We start from the raw sequence: 24,927 nt of genomic DNA, 5'->3' as shown, positions 1-24,927 counted from the left end.
ATAGAGGATAAACCAATTTTCTTGGAGAAAATGTATAAGAAAGGTACCATGTTTATGAATGACATTGTAAACAAGGACGGTAGAATTATATTTTTATATTTTTAGTAATTTAGCAGACACTCTTATCCAGAGAAACTTACAGTTTTAGTGAGTGCATACATTTTTCATACTGGCCCCCCATGGGAATCAAACCCACAACCCTGCCGTTGCAAGCACCATGCTCTACCAACTGAGCTACAGGAGGCCAATGGCATACAACCAATTATTCCCGGTGTATGGAGATGCATGTTCAATACCAAATTATAACCAACTCATCGCAGCTCTGCAACAAAAATGGAAAAGGCTATTACTTAAAAGAGAAAGGAATGAATTAGTTTGTCTGTCACCAATTAAAAATCATAAATTGCTTCAGATTACTAATATAAATCGTAAAATATATCAGTTCCACTTACCATGGCATCAGGTTTATGAACTGTTATACAACGGGTGGGTCTAATCCTGAATGCTGATTGGTTAAAACCGCATTCCAGCCGGTGTCTATTCCACAAGTTACCACCGGCTAAATCTATGACATTAAAATGCCTATTTACTCTGTTCCATCTGACTGCGCAATCCACTGTCTCATCAGCCCAGCCATGCACTTTATAAACTATAAAAAGCATCAGGGACGTAGCTTAGTTGGTAGAGCATGGCGTTTGCAACGCCAGGGTTGTGGGTTCGATTCCCATGGGGGGCCAGTAAGAAAAAATAAATAATGTATGTACTCACTAACTGTAAGTCGCTCAGGATAAGAGTGTCTGCTAAAATGTAAATGTAGACATTATCTCACATTTCTTTTAGACTAACATTTAGTTTTCAACAGCGGAGATTTGTATAAACCTTGCTGTCTGTCTCTCCGACATTTGCAACATTGTTTCAATATTCAAATTTGATCTCCAGCTGTCCAATAGTAATGAACATGTCGGGAGTGGGGAGGAGACAGAGAGGCAGGCAGCGTTTCTCAGCCAGTCAAAATCATCAATCTGCTGGCATCATTTTTATGGATATATACAAAAGGTCAAAAGAAACTAACCTAGTTTGCAGTCTTTCCAGCTTAAGTTTGAAGTGTTTGTGTTAGCTGTGTTGTTGGCTAGCTCCTCTGAACAATAGTGTCCTGATGATTGAGTACATTTTCTGTCAGGCGAAATCGCGCCTCATTAGCTCATTGTTATGGATGTATCCAAATAAATGTCACTAGAAAACAGCTTAAACAAATGCAAATCGGCTACTTTGCTGTTATTCGGCTACTTTGACGTGCCTGTAAGTTAGCGTAGTTGGCTAGCTAGCAAGCAAGGGATAAGAACGTTGCCAGCCAGTATGGCAATTGAACATTTAGAACGAACGACTGGGTCGCGTCCATAGATACAGAACAAAAAGACTGACCGACTGGGTTGCGTCTCGAGCAACCGAACCGATAGAACGAACGACCAGCCGGCTTGGGTAGCAACCCTAGATTTGTGTCGGGACTATATCTTGTGGAAGGATGACATAGTATGAATAAATTCATAAAATAACAAAAATATGAAAATATGTCAATCATTATTTGAATATGTTGGTAACCCGTTGTATAAAAGTGATTATGCCCTCGAAGCCGGTGTTTGGAGGATATATTGGCATGGTTAACAACACCTGTGCCAATATATCCTCCAAACACCGGCTTCTCGAGCATTATCACTTAAATATACAAAACAACAATTGATGCATCAATTCGTTCTTTTTAATTTAAGTTATTATATAAAATTCTCGCTACAAAAAGAATGTTCAGTATATGGGATATTCAACGGTCAGACCGGTGTAGACTCTGCCATGCGGAAACAGAGTCAATAGAGCATCTCTTTTGCTATTGTCCATCGGTGGCTTGTTTTTGGAGTCAGGTCCAGGAATGGTTGTTATGCCATAATATCAGGCTGGGGGATTTGAAGGACCACAGTCAGTCAATAGGAAATATCATTTTGCTCTTGGGTAAAATGTTTATTTTGGGGGCAATTTCGGCAGAAATGTTGCAGATGGGGTGGTTCAAGTCCCTAGTGAAACACCATGGGAGACTGGAGGGATGTATTGCGAGAGGAAATGGTAGAATGATGATTTATTGGGAAAGATGGGTTGATCTGTGGCTGTCTGAAGGGTGGAATTGATGAGTGTTGGAATAATGATATACACAAATGTACAGTGTAAATGTTATTGTATGTTTTGCTTTAAAAAAATAAAAATGTTTGGTTTCATGCTGTGAGCCACAGACGCAATGGGTGCGCTCGCTTCCATGCCCGCCTGGGCGTTGGGAGAGGCTTGGTTTTCCCCGCCCTTGGAAAATCCCTTTGGGCCGGGGGCGGGGCCTTGCCGGCGTCTCGGGCGGGTGGGGATGAGCGCACCCTCTAACCAGAGCACCCACTGTGGGAGCGGCTATTTCTATTGTCTGTATTGTATTGTTTGTTTTAAAGAAAAATACTAATACAAAAATAAAATAAAGTATCAGCAAAAAATGAATAGAAGCTCTTTCGCTCTGATGGCAGCCTCAATCTCTCACCTACAAAAGAAGGAGAACAAACTGAAAGATGACCTCACCCGAGTAGAGGACAGTGTTTGAGGGGCAACTAAATAGCACCCTAAAGGATCTTAACAAAGAGGCCGGACAAACCTATAATAAGCTGCGAGAGCAAAAAAAAGGATACGTTTCACCGGGACCAACGAGATTACTCTGAGGGTTTTGTGTACTCTTGGATATCCAAGACAGCGGAACCTACCCCTAGAGCACAATACATAATTCATAATGAGGGCCGCCATCAACCCAGCCGGGGGAGATGAGATGTACGTGACAATTCCATGGACTCACTTCACTCTAACTCTAGTAACCACTGCTCCTACAACAAACAGAGACTGAACCACAGACGCCAATGTACAACAAATCGGGTGAGAAGCCTTTTTTAGAGAACAGCACAATGCACAACGAACCAATGGAAAGGGGGAGACAACAGAGAAAAACCAGGAGGGGAAACCTGCGGCAGAAATACACGCAGGTACAACACCAGACACAAACAACAAGTAAAATAGTCAACCTTTCCCAAAAGCATCTTGAACCAGCAGAAGTCTCCCTCCTAAATTGTGGTCTGTCTTTTGTTCCTACGGCACCTATTAATGACTTTAATATCTTTGTAGACCTTCAGAAATGTTTCAGAAATATCAGATTACAGGAGTTTGTTTTCCAGAAGTGAGGCTCAAGCCGATGTGGTTCAATTTAAACTTAAGAGTACCTTCACCCCTCCCAAACATAGAAATCATTCTGTAGAAACATACTGTCGCCTTGTGGAAGATGAGGTAAAAGTTTGGTGTGAACAGAATAATAGAATTAAGAAACCTAACCTGAGCAAAGAGGAGCTACAGTCTCTGAAAATGCTACAGTCAGACCCTACTATTACCATTCGACAGGCAGATAAAGGAGGGGCGATGGTGATTTTGAACACTGTTGACTATGTTTCTGAACGCAAAAGACAATTGTCAGACTGAAACTTCTACATGTCACTTCCCTCTGATCCCACCTCCCCCTACAATGAACCGATCAAAGAGACATTGGTGGAATCAGTGAAACACAACATCATAAATTAAAAAGAATGAGCATTCTTGTATATTCAACATCCCAGATACCCCTTTTCTACACGATGCCTAAGCTACACAAGAACATGGACAATCCTCCGGGCAGGGATTGGGAGCATAACTGAAAACACATCACTATGTCGGCCATCACCTGAAACCCATTGTCTCAACTCTTGTCATCTCATCTCAAAGACACAGGTGACTTTCTAAAACTATTGACTGACATTGAGGTACCAGAACAGTGTTTCTTTGTGTCTTTTAATGTTCAGTCCCTGTACACAGTCATTCCTCATGAATTAGGAATTGAACACTGTGTCCATTTCTTGACTTGATAACATACTCCAACCCACCCTCTTCTTTCCTAGCTGAACTCATGAGGTTGGTGCTCACCAAAAACGAGTTCAAGTTCGACGATGCCTACTTCCTGCAGTGTAGCGGGACCACCATGGGCACAACGATGGCACTGAACTTCGCTAACCTACACCTCAGGTGTGTTGAAAAGCTCACATTCTAAGGTAGATGTCCAACCCTTTTTCGAGAACCTGGTCGTTTGGAAACTCTACATTGTAAAGGTGACCTAAAGTCACTGATGTCCTTTCCCCGATTTATTAATTCCCTTACAGGACACCTGAGCTTCACTATGGAACATGACGAGGGAGGACTAGACTTCCTGGACTTACGCGCCACCAAAACAAGTACCTTCCTCTCATCTGATCTATTCAGAAACAGACAGAAACAATTTCCTCTATGCTCAAAGAAATGTCTCCATATCAGTCAACTACATAAGGCAAGCGCATCTGCTCCAGTGAAAGTGCATTCAACAGAAGAAAGGATGAACTCCTAAAAAGATTCAGAGCAAAGGGCTACAATCAGACATGGTTAAATCAAACTGAACGAAAACTCATGGATGTTCCTTGAGCACAACTACTGAGCAAGCCCAGAAGCCCTAGAGCTATACCTTCCATCCAACTGGTCACTACCTACACCCCACAAAGTCCCGAACTACTAGGCATCATCAAAAGATATTGGCATATTCTATGCTCAGACTCAGATCTAGGTGATACATTTCAGCAGCCTCCTGCGGCCGCTTACCGTCGAGCTAAAAACATTTAAGACATCAACCAAAGCGCAAACAAGACCAGCCTCCTGCCTATTCCCCCCGGCAACTAGGAGCATGGCAATTGTACTCAACGCCAGTACACGAAACGTATGAAAAGTTTTTCGCATCCCAGATCGGGTCGAGATATAAAAATCATCAATTGCAATTTTCGCAACGTGATCTACGTGATTCGCTGCCTGTGCTGCTTATTTTTCGTAGGAGAGATCACAAGGGAGTTACGCACTAGAACAGGTTACCCAATTGGTGGCCCGCGGGCCGATTTTGGCCTACGGTGGTTTTATTTGACCCCCCAACCTTTCTGAGAAGAGATTATATATATTAATTTATTTTTATTATTTTTGTGGGGACATAAAAGACTGTAAAACACCAGGAAATCAGCTCCAAATTATTTTAATTTTGGAAGCTTATTCAAAGTATTCCCACGCATAATAGAGAGACACGTGATCATATACAAATGTAAACAAGGTTTGAAATTATTATGTTTTAGTCAAATATTATATCTGTTTGGGCTTCTTGTGGGCAATTTGCAGTCTACAAATTATTTGTAATTATGTTCCGGCCCCGACCATCCGCTCAAGAAAAAATCGGCCAGTGGCTGAATCTAGTTGATGAGCCAATGTTGACAAACACCGAAGGTCCAGAAAGACGTTCTGGATCCATTCCCTAGATACTTTAGTCCCCAGAGGTCATAACCTAGTGGAGGGCCCCATCCCTTTGTTGGTCCAGTGACAACCCCCCTTCCCCCCTCCCCATTTGTCCTTCTTGTTTACGCATGGAGGGAGCTTACTAGCTCACTAACTGTTGTCCAAACCAGTTGGTAGACCTCTTTTCCTAAGCTTTTGATGTTTTGTGTTGTTTGCTTAGCCTTGTTGTTAATTTTCCAATACCTAACATATTCAACATGTATTATATAGTAATGGGTGTATATCAATTACACCTACTGCGGTTGAAAAAAGCTTGCCCAGTTTTCCAATAGTTTTTTACTGGTTCCACTTCTGTATTTCATCACTAGGTGGAGACATTGACCACAGTACCCCACACCCTGAGGACCACCCTGTATGGTCTACCACACCATATCTCATTAGCACCACCAGTTGAAGAGAGTTTTCTCCCTAATTGTCTGCCCCATGCCCTGTATGAACTTGTCCATTCCCTTTGTGATTATTCTGAAGTAGGCCATTGAAGGCCAAAACGTCAATCTTTTAAACTTGCTTAATAAAACTAGGAATTTTTAATGGTGAAAGTTGCGCCTTTTCCTTCACAATGATTTGTACACATTGTTAGGTTGCACCTGGACTCACGTTGGTTGAGCACCCTCTACTTCTTTCCAAATGGGTCTAGAGGCTGTCATAACCTGCTTGGGCAATGAGGGGGTGGAATGTTTTCTCAAAGATTTTATCACTTTCCAGAATTTACCTGGATTTCCACCACTCTCAGATACACAATTCAAAAAGTGTTGACTTTGCTTATCTAACCAGAGTAAGACATATATTTATCAAATGTCTGAAGGACTGCCAGTCACAGGAAGAATCTTAGCCTTAGATTGACTTTCATGAAATATTTCAGACAATTCATGCGTGAACCATGGGTTAAATCTGTCCTTTACCCTTAATCTCTTATATGGGGGATGCTTATCTACAACAGAGTTAAACAGAGAGTTAAAACGTTTAAGGGCCTGATCCGAGTCAGAGATAGAGGACACACCCTCCCAAACATGCAACCCCAGGTCATACAGGAAATGTTGTTCAATGAAAGTTCTAAAATGTGTCTTTGTAATAATGTGTGGACACGATTTAGGTAGCTTAGTATCTCTAATGCAGGCAATGGGACAATGGTCACTGAGCTCGTTAGCAAAGATTCCATTGGCTCTATACTTACGAGGGGTCTTTCTCAGAATGATATCCAAAAGAGTCGATTTTTCAGGGTGTTTTAAGTTGGGGCAAGTTGATTTAGTTATCAGTTGAGAGTTACATTTAGCTCAGTGCAAATATATGTCAGTCTATCTGATACTGGCATCAACCAATCCAGGTTAAAATCACCCAAAATTCTGAATTCAGAATTAGTATAGTTAGACAGCGAGTCAGATAATTTGCTAAGAGCAATTGGGAGGGCCGAGGGAGGTCAATAAACTCCCACTAACATTAGTTGGGCATTATTGCCAAGGCCCACATTTAGGACAATACATTCAAATTGCTTGGGGACAGAGGTGGTAATTCACACAGTAATATTCAAGTTGTTATTTATGAATGTGGAGACACCCCCACCTCTGCCAGCTCTGTCAGATCTTTAAACATTATATCTATTTAGAGATACATCAGAGTCTGGCACATACTTTTTTAACCAAGTCTCAGTAATTATCCAAATGTCCAAGTAAGAAGCCAGAATTTCAATGAGATCCATTTTCGAAATCAAACTTCTGACATTTACATGAATCAGTCCAAGACCACAGCTGTGGGATTTCAGATAGTCTCTAACACAAACATGCTATGATCAGTAGGTAACCCTCTACATTAAATATAGAAATTGTATAGATACAAGATTGCCTAGAACTGTGCTATTTGGTATATGCCTTGAACGAGGACGTGGATTAATACAAGACTCAATTAGGGTTACCTATTTCGGCCAGTTTCAGGTTACCTGTAATTGCATTATTGTTTTCAAGTGAGTACAAAATTCTACTCTAGGCTGCAGTGAAAATGTCATTTGAATAACGGCGCAGAAGCCCTGTGATTTGAATGTTTAATTCCATTTGGATCAGTTTTGGGTCTACTCTAGACAGTTTATAAGTTCTCGAAAGGCACAGTAGCAGGCCAGTCTGGCTGTATTTTTTACTTTTGATACTGAGTTGCGCTGTCTGTTGCGGATCATCATTCTCCCTGGTAGGCCCAGTTATTCAGGAAAGTTTAACGACCGCTCTGCCTCCTCTCCAACCAAAGGTATATTCCTCGCGCACCTAGAACCTAACACTTTAATATAGCCAACATATTTATCATTTTACTTTTTAAATGTATTACCTTTTGTGGCATAAACACAACCAGTCACAATGTTTTAATCTGATTAGGCTACTTCAAAACTTTCCTGTAGGCATGCACACATTGTCCAAAAGATAATTCCAGCCTCCTCAAAATGGTTTGACATTAACCAGGTTTCCGTCCAACCTTTTTATGCAAGTAAAGTACATGTTGGATAAAAAATGTCACGACATCATGGGAAAGCATGCAGTTTATTAGGCTACAGATTAAATCATTTATGATTAACTTCACAGGGTGGTGTTGAAAGTGCATGGTGATGAGCTTGATGCTCCTTTCACTAAATATCGAAGGTCTTATTCTGGTGACATGATGATCGATGCTTGATTAATAAAAATAGTATTGCACTTTTGTCTATAATAATCTCATCATGTATGCCAGGGTTCTTCAATTCTGGTCCTGGAGGGCCGAAACACCTCTGTTTTTCATCCTCTCCTTCTAATCAGGTGCTAATTCAGACCTGGGACACCAGGTGAGTGCAATTAACTACCAGGTAGAAATAAAAAACAGAAGTGTTTCGGCCCTCTAGGACCGGAATTGAAGAACCCGGATGTAGGCTATACCCACACTGTATCTGGGAGCTGCTGGCTAGAGCACAGGTGCCAATACCAGAGTGGCCACATTCGCTATACCTATTCAACACTTTTTGTGACAAAACCATCAGTTTGGCTAATTGGATCGAAGCTATATAGACATCCTAAAGACTCAGGCAAGTGCGCTTGTCCAGTGTCACTTTGATTATACCTGAAGATCATGGTTCACCAGCAACCCCAAATATCTAAACAATAAACTACAGACCAGCCTAAACAAGCTTGTAAAAATTGTACTTAAACCCCCACCTCATACTCATCTGGAGGTCGAGCATTTTTTTTGTCTGTACCTCTGTAATGTGTCTGTATCCATGTAATTGTATATGTATTTATCTAAATAAATAAACATTAAAATAAAAAACTGGGACCACAATGGAAAGAAGTCCCCGATTTATTGTGCATTTCCCGTCACTTCTAACAATCATTGTACTTTTTGTATACTATTTACGTTTTTTTTTTTTACTGACAAATAATATTAATCAATCAATTCAAACGGTGCAGCCGCCATTTGATGAACGGAAAGAGACATCTGTTACAAAACACCAAAAAGTGTAATGACATTCAGAGATTGTCAAGGCAAGCCTTCGATACTGCGTAGGCCTACACGTTAGGGAAGGATGTATTTTCTTTTTGTCGAAATTGAAATAGTCTATTTATTGTGGTGTTGAAAAAGCAAACCATGACATTGAAGTGGCCGAAGTCTGTATGCTTTGTTTATTGGTTGTGTGGTGCATTTGTACATAAAACTGTTGGTGTAAAATGTGTTGCATATATTTTATATAATTATATGGAATCAAAATGTAAAACATCTGATCCCCCCTAGCTGGTCATTGTCTACAATCGTAGTATAATAAAACAGGAAGGGAGAGTGAGCTCGTCCGTGGCGTTCGGCGAACCCTCTACCTTCTGGCCCGTAGCCCTGCGTGGCATCGACTGTGCCACAAAAGCATGCTGAAGTAGCAAAGTCGATAGTGACGTTTATAAACACAGGGTCGCTACAGTTATTGTTATTTGTGATCGTAAACATTATTTTCAGTTCATTCTATCAGGAGGGAGGGTGTGTAATTTATTTTACAGTACAAGGGGAGGGTCATGTGAAATTTCTCAAAATATTTTGCGTTTGTTTCACAGAAGGTTGGTGGCACTGGCTTGTGTAAATGACTGGAGCGGAATTCATGGAATGGTATCAAACACATGGTTTTCAGGTGTTTGATGCCATTCCATTTGCTCCATTCTGGCAATTATGAGCCGTTCTCCCATCTGCAGCCTCCTGTGGTTTGTTTGTAGAGTGATTCAGTTGGTTTTAGAGTGGTGGCCTTCCTAAATATTCATTTACCCATTGGTCTCCTCCCATTCCCCTGCTCTATATCATACCATCCCTACACCGTGTCTGCAACATACCTCTCGTGGGCTTGGTAATATACACACAGCTACATTGAGCTCTGTAAACTTCTATTGGAAGCTCGGTGGTTGTAGGGAGCACAGCGCAGCTCCAGCAGTTTTACATCGCTCTGTCTGCGGTGCTTTTCCAGCAGTCAACTTCAAACTTAAAAATGACGTCAATATGACAAAAGCTGTACTCCACCTAGACCGGAGAAGAGGCGAGAGGGAGGGGGCGAGAGTGCGTAATGACGGATAAAGAGCATGAAGGAGGCGGAGGGAGAACGGGAAGAAGAAACTCCGACAAAGATCAGGTTTGGCTTACTATTATAAACACGTGTCACGCAATATCGTACATTAAATAGCCCTTGTCTTTTTAGTAGTATTTTATTAGTTTCCCTTTTAGCTGCTGTCGAGGTAGCGGTACTCTTCCTGTGTCTTTCTGTAAGTCGCTCTGGATAAGTGTCTGCTAAATGACTAAAATGTAAATGTAAAATGTCCAAAAAGGGAACAACACAACATATCAAATACAAAATATACATAAATATACACTATATATACAAAAGTATATGGACACCCCTTCAAATGAGTGGATTCGGCTATTTCAGCCACACCTGTTGCTAACAGGTGTATAAAATCGAGCACACAGCCATGCAATCTCCATAGACAAGCATTGGCAATAGAATTAATGGCCTTATTGAAGAGCTCAGTGACGTGGCACCATCATCACAAATAAAGAAAAACCCTTGAATGAGTTGGTGTGTCCAAACGTTTGACTGGTAGTGTAGTTAGAGTTAAAGTGACTATGCATAGATAATAAACAGAGAGTAGTAGCAGCAGCGTAAAAGAGGGGGTGGGGGGGGAACAATGCAAATAGTCCGGGTAGCCATTTGATTAGCTGTTCAGGAGTCTTATTTAACATTTAAGTCATTTAGCAGACGCTCTTATCCAGAGCGACTTACAGTTAGTGAGTGCATACATTTTCATACTGGCCCCCGTGGGAAACGAACCCAAAACCCTGGCATTGCAAGCGCCATGCTCTACCAACTGAGCTACAGGGGACTATGACTTATGGCTTGGGGGTAGAAGCTGTTAAGAAGCCTTTTGGACCTAGACTTGGTGCTCCGGTACCGCTTGCCATGTGGTAGCAGAGAGAACAGTCTTTGACTAGGGTGGCTGGAGTCTTTTTTAGGATGCCACCTTTCCAACAAGTATGTTTGTAAAAATTCTGCCCTGCTAGAGCTGCCCAGCTTAACTGTAATTGCTGTTATTGTGAAGTGGAAATGTCTAGGAGCATCAACTGCTCAGCTACGAAGTGGAAGGCCACACAAGCTCACAGAACGGGACCGCTGAGTGCTGTAGCGCGTAAGAATCGTCTGTCCTTGGTTGCAACACTCACTACCGCGTTCCAAACTGCCTCTGGAAGCAAAGTCAGCACAATAACTGTTTGTGGGGAGCTTCATGAAATGGGTTTCCATGGCCGAGCTGCCTCACACAAGCCTAAGATCAGCATGCGCAATGCCAAGTGTCTGCTGGAGTGTTGTAAAGCTTGCCACCATTGGACTCTGGAGCAGTGGAAACACGTTCTCTGGAGTGATGAATCACGCTTCACCATCTGGCAGTCCTATGGACAAATCTGGGTTTGGCGGATGCCAGGAGAACGCTACCTGCCCGACTGCGTAGTGCCAACTGTAAAGTTTGGTGGAGGAGGAATAATGGTCTGGTGCTGTTTTTCATGGTTCGGGCTAGGCCCCTTAGTTCCAGTGAAGGGAAATCTTAACGCTACAGCATACAATGACATTCTAGACGATTCTGTGCTTCCAACTTTGTGGCAACAGTTTGGGAAAGGCCCTTTCCTGTTTCAGCATGACAATGCGCCGTGCACAAAGCGAGGTCCATACAGAAATGGTTTGAAGAGATTGATGTGAAAGAACATGACCGTCCTGCATAGAGCCCTGACCTTAGCCCCATCGAACACCTTTGGGATGAATTGGAACGCCGACTGCGAACCAGGCCTAATCGCCCAACATCAGTGCCTGACCTCACTAATGTTCTTGTGCCTGAATGAAAGCAAGTCCCCACAGCAATGTTCCAACATCTAGTGGAAAGCCTTCCCAGAAGAGTGGGGGCTGTTATAGCAGCAAAGGGGTGGCCAACTCCATATTAATGCATGTGATTTTGGAATGAGATGTTCGATGAGCAGGTGTCCACATACTTTTGGTCATATAGTGCACATTATAATTTAGTCATTCAGCAGACGCTCCCATTCAGAGCTACCAACAGCTAGTGCATTCATCTTAAGATTGCCAGCCGAGACAACCACATATCACATAGGCTACATAATACAATGCAAAATATAATAGAAAATGCATAGGTATGTCTGTCTCTTCAGTCCCTGTCATGCCGTAAGGTGTTTTGTTTTTTAAAATCTTTGGGCATGCCAAAATCGTGCCTGAAGGGTAGCCTACAGCATATGCACAAGTGATTCTGTTTCTGTGTTAAATATTTCACTGAATGCAGCGAGTATAGCATTAACATACTTTTATTATAGAATAAAGAACATGTTTATGGCAAAATAAAAATCTACTTGAGGTTTTTGAGGTAAAATTGCAGTAATTTAGCCTACTGCAAATGTCATTCCTGTCCATGTTGTGGTATTTCTTTATTTAAGCAATTGCTATTTTTTGTTGTTGCTGAAATTCTGTAGGCTAAAGTGCTTACAGCACCACTAAACTTGATCTTGATCTTACAGTTCCACTTCCTGTTGTACCACAATCTTGATATGGCCTACATTCATCTATGCCAGTAGCTTTACATTCATTTCCAAAAGTCTATTGCCTCAATGCTCTATAGTATAAAGCTATTGTGTTTGGCAAGTATTTATTTATAAATCAGCACAACTGCAAATTGATTGTAAATGGCACATTATTCCTATATGGTGACATGGAGACAAGAATAGCTGAATTATCAATCCATGTGACAGTTACTTACAGACCATCAATGTAGGCTAGTCTTCTGCAGGACAAATGCCTATAGGCCTAGTTCTAGACATACTGTTTTGTTCTTTTAAACAAGGTTCTGTATGACTTTATTGTATTTTTGTTGTCGATGTTTCACCGTTTAACAGTGGCAATAGCAGTAGAATGACTGTCTGCGCTGTTGTAAAAACATAACGCTGGTGACATGCACGTTTCGAATCACCAGGGCAAGCAAGTCCATCTTTTTCACACATGAACTCATATGACGAGAGGTTGGACATATGACTCATTTAAGCTCTACAGCAGCTGCCAACTGTCACACAAACAAAGTCGTTTATTTAAAAAACATGATTTTTAGGGCCCTCTGGTCTCTTGACATACAAAAGCTGAAAGGTTTTTCTAACCCTGTTTGAAAGGAGTGAAAAAACAAAACTCCATGAGTGACAATTGGCCCATAAATTCTGTACTGCAGCCTCTCATAAACTAAACTTGAGAATTTAAATGACAATTTGTGTCAGTCACAATTAGTCAGTCACAAAAGATAAGGCATGATAGCCCACATGCTAGAATGGTTGTAGGCCTGCTATGCATTCAATTAATTGATCAGAGAAATAGAAACAAAGGAGAGATAAGCAATTGAAGGCCGGACAAAACTCTGTTCAAGAGAGAGAAAATACAGACACAGACCACATTTCCATGGGACAATTGTCATACAAAATAAAATCACTACAGCTGTGATGGAAACAGGAAGTGTCAGTACAATTATATAAATGTGACAGACAATGTTCGTTCCACATGGTGGGATCTTTTTGTGTCCGTAAAATTAATCCTCATGAAATGGCGGTGGAAAATGCATTAATGTGCAAATATATCGAAGTAAACTTGGATTCACATGATTATACAGTGCCTTCGGAAAGTATTCAGAACCCTTGACTTTTTCCACATTTTGTTACGTTACAGCTTTATTCTAAAATTAATTAAACACTTTTTTCCTCGTCAATCTACACACAGTACCCCATAATGACAAAGCAAAAACAGGTTTTTTGAAATGTTTGCTAATTTATTAATAATAAAAACACAATAATATGACATTTACTTAATTATTCAGACCCTTTACTCAATACTTTGTTGAAGCACCTTTGGCAGTGATTACGGCAGAGTCTTCTTGGGTATGACGCTACAAGCTTGGCACACCTGTATTTGGGGAGTTTCTCCCATTCTTCTCTGCAGATCCTCTTAAGTTCTGTCAGGTTGGATGGGGAGCGTCGCTGCACAGCTATTTTCAGGTCTCTCCAGAGATGTTCGATCGGGTTCAAGTCCAGGCTCTGGCTGGGCCACTCAAGGACATTCAGAGACTTGTCCCGAAGCCACTCCTGCATTGTCTTGGCTGTGTGCTTATGGTCGTTGTCCTATTGGAAGATGAACCTTCGCCCCAGGCTGAGGTCCTGAGCGTTCTGGAGCAGGTTTTCAAGGATCTCTCTATACTTTGCTCTGTTGATTTGTCCCTCGATCCTGAGTAGTCTCCCAGTCCCTGCCGCTGAAAGACATCCCCACAGTATGATCCTGCCACCACCATGCTTCACCGTAGGGATGGTGCCAGGTTTCCTTCAGACGTGACGCTTGGCATTCAGGCCAAAGAGTTAAATCTTGGTTTCATCAGACCAGAGAATCTTGTTTCTCATGGTCTGAGAGTCTTTAGGTGCCTTTTGGCAAACTCCAAACGGGCTGTCATGTGCCTTTTTCTGAGGAGTCGCTTCCATCTGGCCACTCTACCATAAAGGCCTGATTGGTGGAGTGCTGCAGAGATGGTTGTCCTTCTGGAAGGTTCTCCCATCTCCACAGAGGAACTCTGGAGCTCTGTCAGAGTGACCATCGGGTTTTTGGTCACCTCCCTGACCAAGGCCGGTCCCCCGATTGCTCAGTTTGGCCGGGCGGCCAGCACTAGGAAGAGTCTTGGTGGTTCCAAACTTCTTCCATTTAAGAATGATGGAGGCCACTGTGTTCTTGGGGACCTTCAATGCTGCTGACATTATTTGGTACCCTTCCCCTAGATCTGTACCCCAACACAATCTTGTCTCAGAGCTCTACGGACAAGTCCTTCGACAACATGACTTGGTTTTTGCTCTGACATGCGCTGTCAACTGTGGGACCTTATATAGATAGGTGTGTGCCTTTCCAAATCATGTCCAATCCATTGAATTTACAACAGGTGAACCAATCAAATTGTAGAAACATCTCAAGGATGATAAATGGGAACAGGATGCACCTGAGCTCAATTTCGAGTCTCATAGCAAAGGGTCTGAATACCTTTTTTATAAATTTGCAAAAATTGTATAACCTGTTTTTATTTTTGTCATTATGGGGTATTGTGTGTAGATTGCTGAGGATTTTTTTACAAATGTAATCCATTTTAGAATAAGGCTGTAACGTAACAAAATGTGGAAAAAGTCAAGGTGTCTGAATACTTTCCGAAGGCACTGTATGTGTTGTCCTCCTACTATGACTTGGATGCAATTTATTAACCTACAGATGTAATAAGTTATGATAAACTTCACAGGGTGGCGAAAGTGCACGGTGATGAGGTTGGTGCTCTTCTCCAATAAATATCGAGGGTCTTATTCTGGTGACATGATGATTTGATTTATTAGGATCCCATTAGCCGATGCCAATGGCGACAACTAGTCTTACTGGGGTCCGATATATAACGAAACATACATTACAGACTAAATACTTTACAATTTATATACATTTAAAAACATTAACATGTCGTGTGTGTGTGTGCATCTATCAGTTACACATACATGTCAGTACATACACACAAGAAGTAGGTCACATGGGGGAGAGGTGTTGTGCAGTGAGGTGTTGCTTTATTTGTTTTTTTGAAACCAGGTTTGCTGTTCACTTGCACTATATAAGATGGAAGGGAGTTCCATGCACTCATGGCTCTGTATAATACTTTATGTTTCCTTGAATTTGTTCTGGACCTGGGGACTATGAATAGACCCCTGGTGGCATGATTCTTGGCAGCCATTTGACAAATACAAATAATCTTGCTCTTGTCCATAAATAGCAAATGAGATTATTAACTCAACAGTTTTTTTATGACAAAACCAGTAGTCTACAATTGAAAATGCAATGGAAATACATTGAACACGCAGAATGTAAATGCCCACAGCAGTAGAAATCCTATTTTTCGAGCTGAAAGACGATGGCCAGAGCTTACCCATGATGTTGCACAATGATTTAAGTCAAGAAGTCCTCTTCAACATGGTTCACAGGATGATAGAAAGCACTCTATCATCTAGGAACTCTCATGTGAAATCAGTGAAAGCATTACCATGTTTATCTCAATACCACAAGGATGACGCAAGTGATGTTTAGTCTAGTGCTGTAGGTTGGTTCTTTGAATGCAACAGGAAATTATTCTTAGTAATTAGTTAATGTAATAAGTTTATATATCAATTCTGGGGTCAATTTGACTAATGGTTTATGTTAAGATTTGTGAAATATATTCAGCATTAGTGTATAGGTATACACTACCGGTGAAAAGTTTTAGAACACCTACTCATTCAAGGGTTTTCTTTATTTTTACTATTTTCTACATTGTAGAATAATAGTGAAGACATCAAAACTATGAAATAACACATATGGAATCATGTAGTAACCAAAAAAGTGTTAAACAAATGAAAATATTGTTTAAATTTGAGATTCTTCAAATAGCCACCCTTTGCCTTGATGCCAGCTTTGCACACTCTTGGCATTCTCTCAACCAGCTTCATGAGGTAGTCACCTGGAATGTATTTCAATTAACAGGTGTGCCTTCTTTAAAGTTAATTTGTGGAATTTCTTTCCATCTTAATGTGTTTGAGCCAATCAGTTGTGTTGTGACAAGGTGGGGGGGTATACAGAAGATAGCCCTATTTGGTAAAATACCATATTATGGCAAGAACAGCTCAAATAAGCAAAGAGAAATGACAGTCCATCCTTACTTTAAGACATGAAGGTCAGTCAGTATGGAACATTTCAAGAATTTTGAAAGTTTCTTCAAATGCAGTCGCAAAACCCATCAAGCGCTATGATGAAACTGGCTCTCATGAGGACCGCCACAGGAATGGAAGACCCAGAGTTACATCTTCTGCAGAGGATAAGTTCATTAGAGTTACCAGCCTCAAAAATTGCAGCCCAAATAAATGCTTCACAGAGTTCAAGTAACAGACACATCTCAACATCAACTGTTCATAGGAGAATGTGTGAATCAGGCCTTCATGGTCGAATTGCTGCAAAGAAACCACTACTAAAGGACACCAATAATAAGAAGAGACTTGCTTGGGCCAAGAAACACGAGCAATGGACATTAGACCGGTGGAAATGTGTCCTTTGGTCGTGAGTCCAAATTTGAGATTTTTGGTTCCAACCGCTGTGTATTTGTAAGATGCAGTGTGGGTGAACGGATGATCTCCGCATGTGTATTTCCCACCATAAAGCATGGGAGTGCTTTGCTGGTGACACTGTCAGTGATTTATTTAGAATTCAAGGCACACTTAACCAGCATGGCTACCACAGCATTCTGCAGTGATACGCCATCCCATCTGGTTTGGGCTTGGTGGGAGTATCATTTGTTTTTCAACAGGACAATGACCCAACACACCTCCAGGCTGTGTAAGGGCTATTATACCAAGAAGGAGAGTGATGGAGTGCTGCATCAGATGACCTGGCCTCCACAATCCCCCGACCTCAACCAAATTGAGATGGTTTGGGATGAGTCGGACGACAAAGTGAAGGAAAAGCAGCCAACAAGTGCTCCGCATATGTGGGAACTCCTTCAAGACTTTTTAATAAGAATTCCAGGTGAAGCTGGTTGAGAGAATGCCAAGAGTGTGCAAAGCTGGCATCAAGGCAAAGGGTGGCTATTTGAAGAATCTCAAATATAAAATATATTTTCATTTGTTTAACACTTTTTTTTTGTTGTTACTACATGATTCCATATGTGTTATTTCATAGTTTTGATGTCTTCGATGTTATTCTACAATGTAGAAGATAGTACAAATAAAGAAAAACCCTTGAATGAGTAGGTGTTCTAAAACTTTTGACCGGTAGTGTATTGTGGTCATCATTGAATTCTGGGACTTTATTTGTCAATCTGTTTGTGTAAATGATTTTCAATCTCAGTTGATACACTCAGCATTAGCGTACCAAAATACTTCAATACAATCTCACAGCTTTAATACACAGACTGCGCAAGCGGCAGGACTTGCGGTTTCTAATTTTCCTGAATAATAGATCCACTTTACACTACGTTCAGACCACATAATAGGGCAACAATATGTGATTATACAGATATACTAATCAAAATATTAATTCATTATTTAAATCTAACATTTGCATGAGACAAAGACCACTTGATCAATAGTTTTTGCTCTAGTATCGTCTGGTGCCAATGATATCCATAGTGCCACCAACTGGTCTGGTGCAGCCATCGAAGGTTGAGTGACTATATTCACACAGCTTCTAAAGACATATACATAAGGTTTCCAGACCAAATTTCATGCCCCCATGTCCATCGGTTCAGTTCTTTATAGCCCTGGTGTGATATGGTGCCATTTAGTGGTTTAGCATGGCCGACTTTAAATGCAGCAACTAATCATTCTCAAATTCATTGAGTCTATATACCAAATCGGGAGTTAATCTGATTTATCATTCATGAGAAGAAAATGTAAGTATTTTTTACTTTAGCATATGTGCTAATGTACTTCTATATAGGTACAGTGTGGCCATATTTGAATGCAGCAACTATTTTTAGACTGATGTAATGAGTCTAAATACCAAATCTGGAGTGAATCTGACACATGGTTCATGAGAAGATGATTGCAGATGATTTTGAGCATTAGCGTTACGTATGCAATGAATTAGTGGTTAATAGTTTAATTTTATTTATATTTTTTGTCAATACCAAATTCAGTGTGGTTCATCTTAGGTACTGGCCATAATAGTGATTTATTTATTTCACCTTTATTTAACCAGGTAAGCCTGTTGAGAACAAGTTCTAATTTATAACTGCGACCTGGCCAAGATAAAGCAAAGCAGTGCAATTAAAAACAACACAGAGTTACATATGGCGTAAAACAAAACATAAAGTCAAAAATACAACAGAAAATATATATACTGTGTGTGCAAATGTAGCAAGTTATGGAGGTAAGGCAATAAATAGGCCATAGTGCAAAATAATTACAATTAGTATTAACACTGGAATGATAGATGTGCAAGAGATGATGTGCAAATAGAGATACTGGGGTGCAAATTAGCAAAATAAATAACAATATGGGGATGAGATAGTTGGGTGGGCTAATTTCAGATGGGCTGTGTACAGGTGCAGTGATCGGTAAGGTGCTCTGACAACTGATGCTTAAAGTTAGTGAGGGAGATAAGTGTCTCCAGCTTCAGAGATTTTTGCAGTTCGTTCCAGTCATTGGCAGCAGAGAACTGGAAGGAATGGCGGCCAAAGGAGGTGTTGGCTTTGGGGATGACCAGTGAGATATACCTGCTGGAGCGCATACTACGGGTGGGTGTTGCTATGGTGACCAATGATCTAAGATAAGGCAGGGATTTGCCTAGCAGTGATTAATAGATGGCCTGGAGCCAGTGGGTTTGGCAACGACTATGTAGTGAGGACGAGCCAACAAGAGCGTACAGGTCACAGTGGTGGGTAGTATATGGGGCTTTGGTGACAAAACTGACGGCACTGTGATAGACTACATCCAATTTGCTGAGTAGAGTGTTGGAGGCTATTTTGTAAATGACATCGCCGAAGTCCAGGATCGGTAGGATAGTCAGTTTTACGAGGGCATGTTTGGCAGCATGAGTGAAGGAGGCTTTGTTGCGAAATAGGAAGCCGATTCTAGATTTAACTTTGGATTGGAGATGCTTAATGTGAGTCTGGAAGGAGAGTTTACAGTCTAACCAGACACCTAGGTATTTGTAGTTGTCCACATACTCTAGGTCAGACCCGTCGAGAGTAGTGATTCTAGTCGGGTGGGCGGGTGCCAGTAGCGTTCGATTGAAGAGCATGCATTTAGTTTTACTAGTGTTTAAGAGCAGTTGTAGGCTACGGAAGGAGTGTTGTATGGCATTGAAGCTCGTTTGGAGGTTTGTTAACAGTGTCCAATGAAGGGCCAGATGTATACAAAATGGTGTCGTCTGCGTAGAGGTGGATCTGAGAGTCACCAGCAGCAAGAGCGACATCATTGATATACACAGAGAAAAGAGTCGGCCCAAGAATTGAACCCTGTGGCACCCCCATAGAGACTGCCATAGGTCCAGACAACAGGCCCTCCGATTTGACACATTGAACTCTATCTGAGAAGTAGTTGGTGAACCAGGCGAGGCAGTCATTTGAGAAACCAAGGCTATTTAGTCTGCCAATAAGAATGCGGTGGTTGACAGAGTCGAAAGCTTTGGCCAGGTCGATGAAGACGGCTGCACAGTACTGTCTATTATCGATCGCGGTTATAATATCGTTTAGGACCTTGAGCGTGGCTGAGGTGCACCCATGACCAGCTCGGAAACCGGATTGCATGGCAGAGAAGGTACGGTGTGATTTGAAATGGTCGGTGATCTGTTTGTTAACTTGGCCTTCAAAAACTTTCGAAAGGCAGGGCAGGATGGATATAGGTCTGTAACAGTTTGGATCTAGAGTGTCACTCCCTTTGAAGAGGGGGATGACCGCGGCAGCTTTCCAATCTCTGGGGATCTCAGACGTTACGAAAGAGAGGTTGAACAGGTTAGTAATAGGGTTGCGACAATTTCGGCGGCTATTCTTTGAAAGAAAGGGTCCAGATTATCTAGCCCAGATGATTTGTAGGGGTCCAGATTTTGCAGCTCTTTCAGAACATCAGCTATCTGAATTTGTTTGAAGGAGATGCGGGCAAAACTGCTCCAGCTCTTTCAAGTTGGATGAGTTCCGCTGGTGTACAGCAATCTTTAAGTCATACCACAGATTCTCAATTGGATTGAGGTCTGGGCTTTGACTTTGCCATTCCAAGACATTTCAATTTTTCCCCTTAAACCATAGGCAAGTTGCAGCGGAGGGTGCAGAGCTGGTGGCCGGGGTAGTGGTAGCCAGGTGGAAGCACGGCTGTTGTTTGCGTGTGCTAGCGGGCCTGGGCTAGCAGATTGATCTTCGTGGTCGTCGCAACGGGAAGCCTGTTTCAAGTGTCACCCCCATGTTTCAAGTTGATAGGCCACTGTGGAGTGGATTTACAGTGGTTTAAATGGAAAATCCCTTAGCTTTTCTCAAACTAATTTAAGATTTACAATGGGCCTACATTCCAAATTTGGTGCCATGTAGTCCTATCGTTCATGAGAAGTATTTTTAGCATATTAGCGTATGTGCTAATAAGCATCTACTGGTATAGTGTGGCCATGATTTAGGACTTCTAACCCCTTTTAAACATTGTGTGTTTGAGCTACAGATTTCTGGGTTGTACCATTTTGGATTTGTACCATTATGGGCTAAGCTAGAGCAGTTTTTGTGAGACAAGGGCGGACCTAGAAGGGGCCCTGGGCTGGGTCTTTTTTTACAAAAATCAGTGGTTTGAGCTACAACCTATTAAAAGCCGAGACTCATGAAAACGTGTAACATGTTTTGCTCTATGACACTCACAAGCAACACAAGTAGAAGGTAAGGGGTTCTTCTACATAGAATATCATAGGAAATCCAGGGACATAGTGTGTATAATACTGCAATAAGCTCACATTGTTACTCTCACAAACTCCAAACTCCACATAGTTGTCACTGAGTATTGGTCTTCACAAAGTTCGCTGCTTCAGTGTTATGAGATATTTTTGTCAGATGTTACTATGGTATAATTACAAGCATTCCATAAGTGTCAAAGGCTTTTATTGACAATTACATTAAGTTTATGCAAAGAGTCAATATTTGCAGTGTTGACCCTTCTTTTTCAAGACCTCTGCAATCCGCCCTGGCATGCTGTCAATTAACTTCTGGGCCACATCCTGACTGATGGTAGCCCATTCTTGCATAATCAATGCTTGGAGTTTGTCAGAATTTGTGGGTTTTTGTTTGTCCACCCACCTCTTGAGAATCGACCACAAGTTCTCAATGGGATTAAGGTCTGGGGAGTTTCCTGGCCATGGACCCAAAATGTCGATATTTTGTTCCCCGAGCCTGTAAGTAAGCATTTCACTGTAATGTCTGCACCTGTTGTATTCGGCGCATGTGACCAATAAAATTTGATTTGATTTGAGTTATCACTTTTTCCTTATGGCAAGGTGCTCCATCATGCTGGAAAAGGCATTGGTCGTCACCTAACTGTTCTTGGATGGTTGGGAGAAGTTGCTTTCTGAGGATGTGTTGGTACCATTCTTTATTCATGGCTGTGTTCTTAGGCAAAATTGTGAGTGAGCCCACTCCCTTTGCTGAGAAGCAACCCCACACATGAATGGTCTCAGGATGCTTTACTGTTGGCATGACACAGGACTGATGGTAGCGCTCATCTTGTCTTCTCCGGACAAGGTGTTTTCTGGATGCCCCAAACAATCGGAAAGGGGATTCATCAGAGAAAATGACTTTACCCCAGTCCTCAGCAGTCCAATCCCTGTACCTTTTGCAGAATATCAGTCTGTCCCTGATGTTTTTCCTGGAGAGAAGTGGCTTCTTTGCTGCCCTTCTTGACACCAGGCCATCCTCCAAAAGTCTTCGCCTCACTGTGCGTGCAGATGCACTCACACCTGCCTGCTGCCATTCCTGAGCAAGCTCTGCACTGGTGGTGCCCCGATCCCGCAGCTGAATCAACTTTAGGAGATGGTCCTGGCGCTTGCTGGACTTTCTTGGGCGCCCTGACGCCTTCTTCACAACAATTTAACCTCTCTCCTTGAAGTTCTTGATGATCCGATAAATGGATGATTTAGGTGGAATCTTACTAGCAGCAATATCTTTGCCTGTGAAGCCCTTTTTGTGCAAAGCAATGATGACAGCACGTGTTTCCTTGCAGGTAACCATGGTTAACAGAGGAACAACAATGATTTCAAGCACCACCCTCCTTTTTAAAGCTTCCAGTCTGTTATTCTAACTCAATCAGCATGACAGAGTGATCTCCAGCCTTGTCCTCGTCAACACTTTCACCCGTGTTAACGAGAGAATTACTGACATGATGGCAGCTGGTCCTTTTGTGGCAGGGCTGAAATGCAGTGGAAATGTTTTTGGGGGATTAAGTTAATTTTCATGGCAAAGAGGGACTTTGCAATTAATTGCAATTCATCTGATCACTTTTCATGACATTCTGGAGTATATGCAAATTGCCATCATCAAAACTGAGGCAGCAGACTTTGTGAAAATTAGTATTTGTGTCATTCTCAAAACTTTTGACCACAACTGTATAAGCTTGGCACATCTAGCCACTGGGATTTTTGCCCATTCTTCAAGGCAAAACTGCTCCAGCTCTTTCAAGTTGGATGAGTTCCGCTGGTGTACAGCAATCTTTAAGTCATACCACAGATTCTCAATTGGATTGAGGTCTGGGCTTTGACTTTGCCATTCCAAGACATTTCAATTTTTCCCCTTAAACCACTTGAGTGTTGATTTAGCAGTATGCTAAGGGTCATTGTCCTGCTGCAATGTGAACCTCCGTCCCAGTCTCAAATCTCTGGAAGACTGAAACAGGTTTCCCTCAAGAATTTCCCTGTATTTAGCGCCATCCATCATTCCTTCAATTCTGACTAGTTTCCCAGTCCCTGCCGATGAAAAACATCCCCACAGCATGATGCTGCCACCACCATGCTTCACTGTGGGAAAGCTGTTCTCGGGGTGATGAGAGGTGTTGGGTTTGCGCCAGACATAGCGTTTTCATTGATGGCCAAAATGCTAAATTTTTGTCTCATCTGACCAGAGTACCTTCTTCCATATGTTTGGGGAGTCTCCCACATGCCTTTTGGCGAACACCAATCATGTTTGCTTATTTCATTCTTTAAGCAATGGCTTTTTTTCTGGCCACTCTTCCGTAAAGCCCAGCTCTGTGGAGTGTATGGCTTAAAGTGGTCGTATGGACAGATACTCCAATCTCTGCTGTGTAGTTTTGCAGCTCCTTCACGGTTATCTTTGGTCTCTTTTGTTGCCTCTCTGATTAATGCCCTCCTTGCCTGGTCCGTGAGTTTTGGTGGGCGGCCCTCTCTTGGCAGGTTTGTTGTGGTGCCATATTCTTTCAATTTTTTTCATAATGGATTTAATGGTGCTCCGTGGGATGTTCAACGTTTGTGATATTCTTTTATAACACAGCCCTGATCTGTACTTCTCCACAACTTTGTCCCTGACCTGTTTGGAGAGCTCCTTTGTCTTCATGGTGCCAGTTGCTTGGTGGTGCCCCTTGCTTAGTGGTGTTGCAGACTCTGGGGCCTTTCAGAATAGGTATATATACTGAGATCATGTGACACTTAGATTGCACACAGGTGGACTTTAACTAATTATGTGACTTCTGAAGGTAATTGGTTGCACAAGATCTTATTTAGGGGCTTCATAGCAAAGGGGTGAATAAATATGCACACACCACTTTTCCGTAATTTATTTTTTTGAATTTTTTGAAACAAGTTATGTTTTTCATTTCACTTGACCAATTTTGACTATTTTCTGTATGTCCATTACATGAAATCCAAATAAAAATCCATTTAAATTACAGGTTGTAATGCAACAAAATAGTAAAAACGCCAAGGGGGATGAATAATTTGCAAAACTATTAATCCCCCTTGTAGCTAGCATCTGCAACAAAATACAGAGCCATGAGAAGATTCTAGCTAGTGTATCCCTCTGTAATTTTTTTTTTTTTTTTTTTTTTTACTGTTGTTGGATGTGGCTGTTCGGTTTATCAAGTCCCAGATCCCATCCAGCAGGCTCCCAATGACCTTTTATGATTTGTTTATTCAAATTCAAGTACAGTTCAGTCTGTTCACTATCTGATTGAGCAGATCCAGAAGAACTGAGCGCACATTTCAGCACCCCAGGATGTCCATTTACTTTGCAGTCCCCCCTCATAGCAAATAGCTGGCAAAACAAACCAATCACTGGGCACGGCCCAGCCCGCCCGCAGCTGCTGCTGGCAGAGTAGTAACTGAACAGCTTGTTTTGTGTACACAAATCTACCACACTTTTATGAGCATTTATTTTCTCTCAAATCAAATTGTATTTGTCACATGCG

The 24,927-nt window shown here is 41.7% G+C and overlaps 1 protein-coding gene across 1 annotated transcript in view; it reads left to right on the top strand.

The window, feature by feature from the left end:
* Positions 1-2,281: 2,281 nt before the first annotated feature.
* LOC311139565 (transient receptor potential cation channel subfamily M member 4-like) overlaps positions 2,282-24,927 on the top strand; it is a gene marked incomplete at both ends in the record, with an annotated part of 73,258 nt that continues 50,612 nt past the window's right edge. The window contains 4 exons of the mRNA XM_084174463.1: positions 2,282-2,429; positions 3,993-4,116; positions 9,498-9,519; positions 9,956-10,060. Of these exons, the coding sequence (XP_084030589.1) occupies positions 2,282-2,429; positions 3,993-4,116; positions 9,498-9,519; positions 9,956-10,060 (399 nt within the window). The remainder of the gene's footprint in view (positions 2,430-3,992; positions 4,117-9,497; positions 9,520-9,955; positions 10,061-24,927) is intronic.

Source organism: Coregonus lavaretus, assembly GCF_964263955.1.
Source record: "Coregonus lavaretus genome assembly, chromosome: 2".
NCBI classification, from domain to species: domain Eukaryota; kingdom Metazoa; phylum Chordata; class Actinopteri; order Salmoniformes; family Salmonidae; genus Coregonus; species Coregonus lavaretus.
This window is presented reverse-complemented; position numbering and strand designations above follow the sequence as displayed.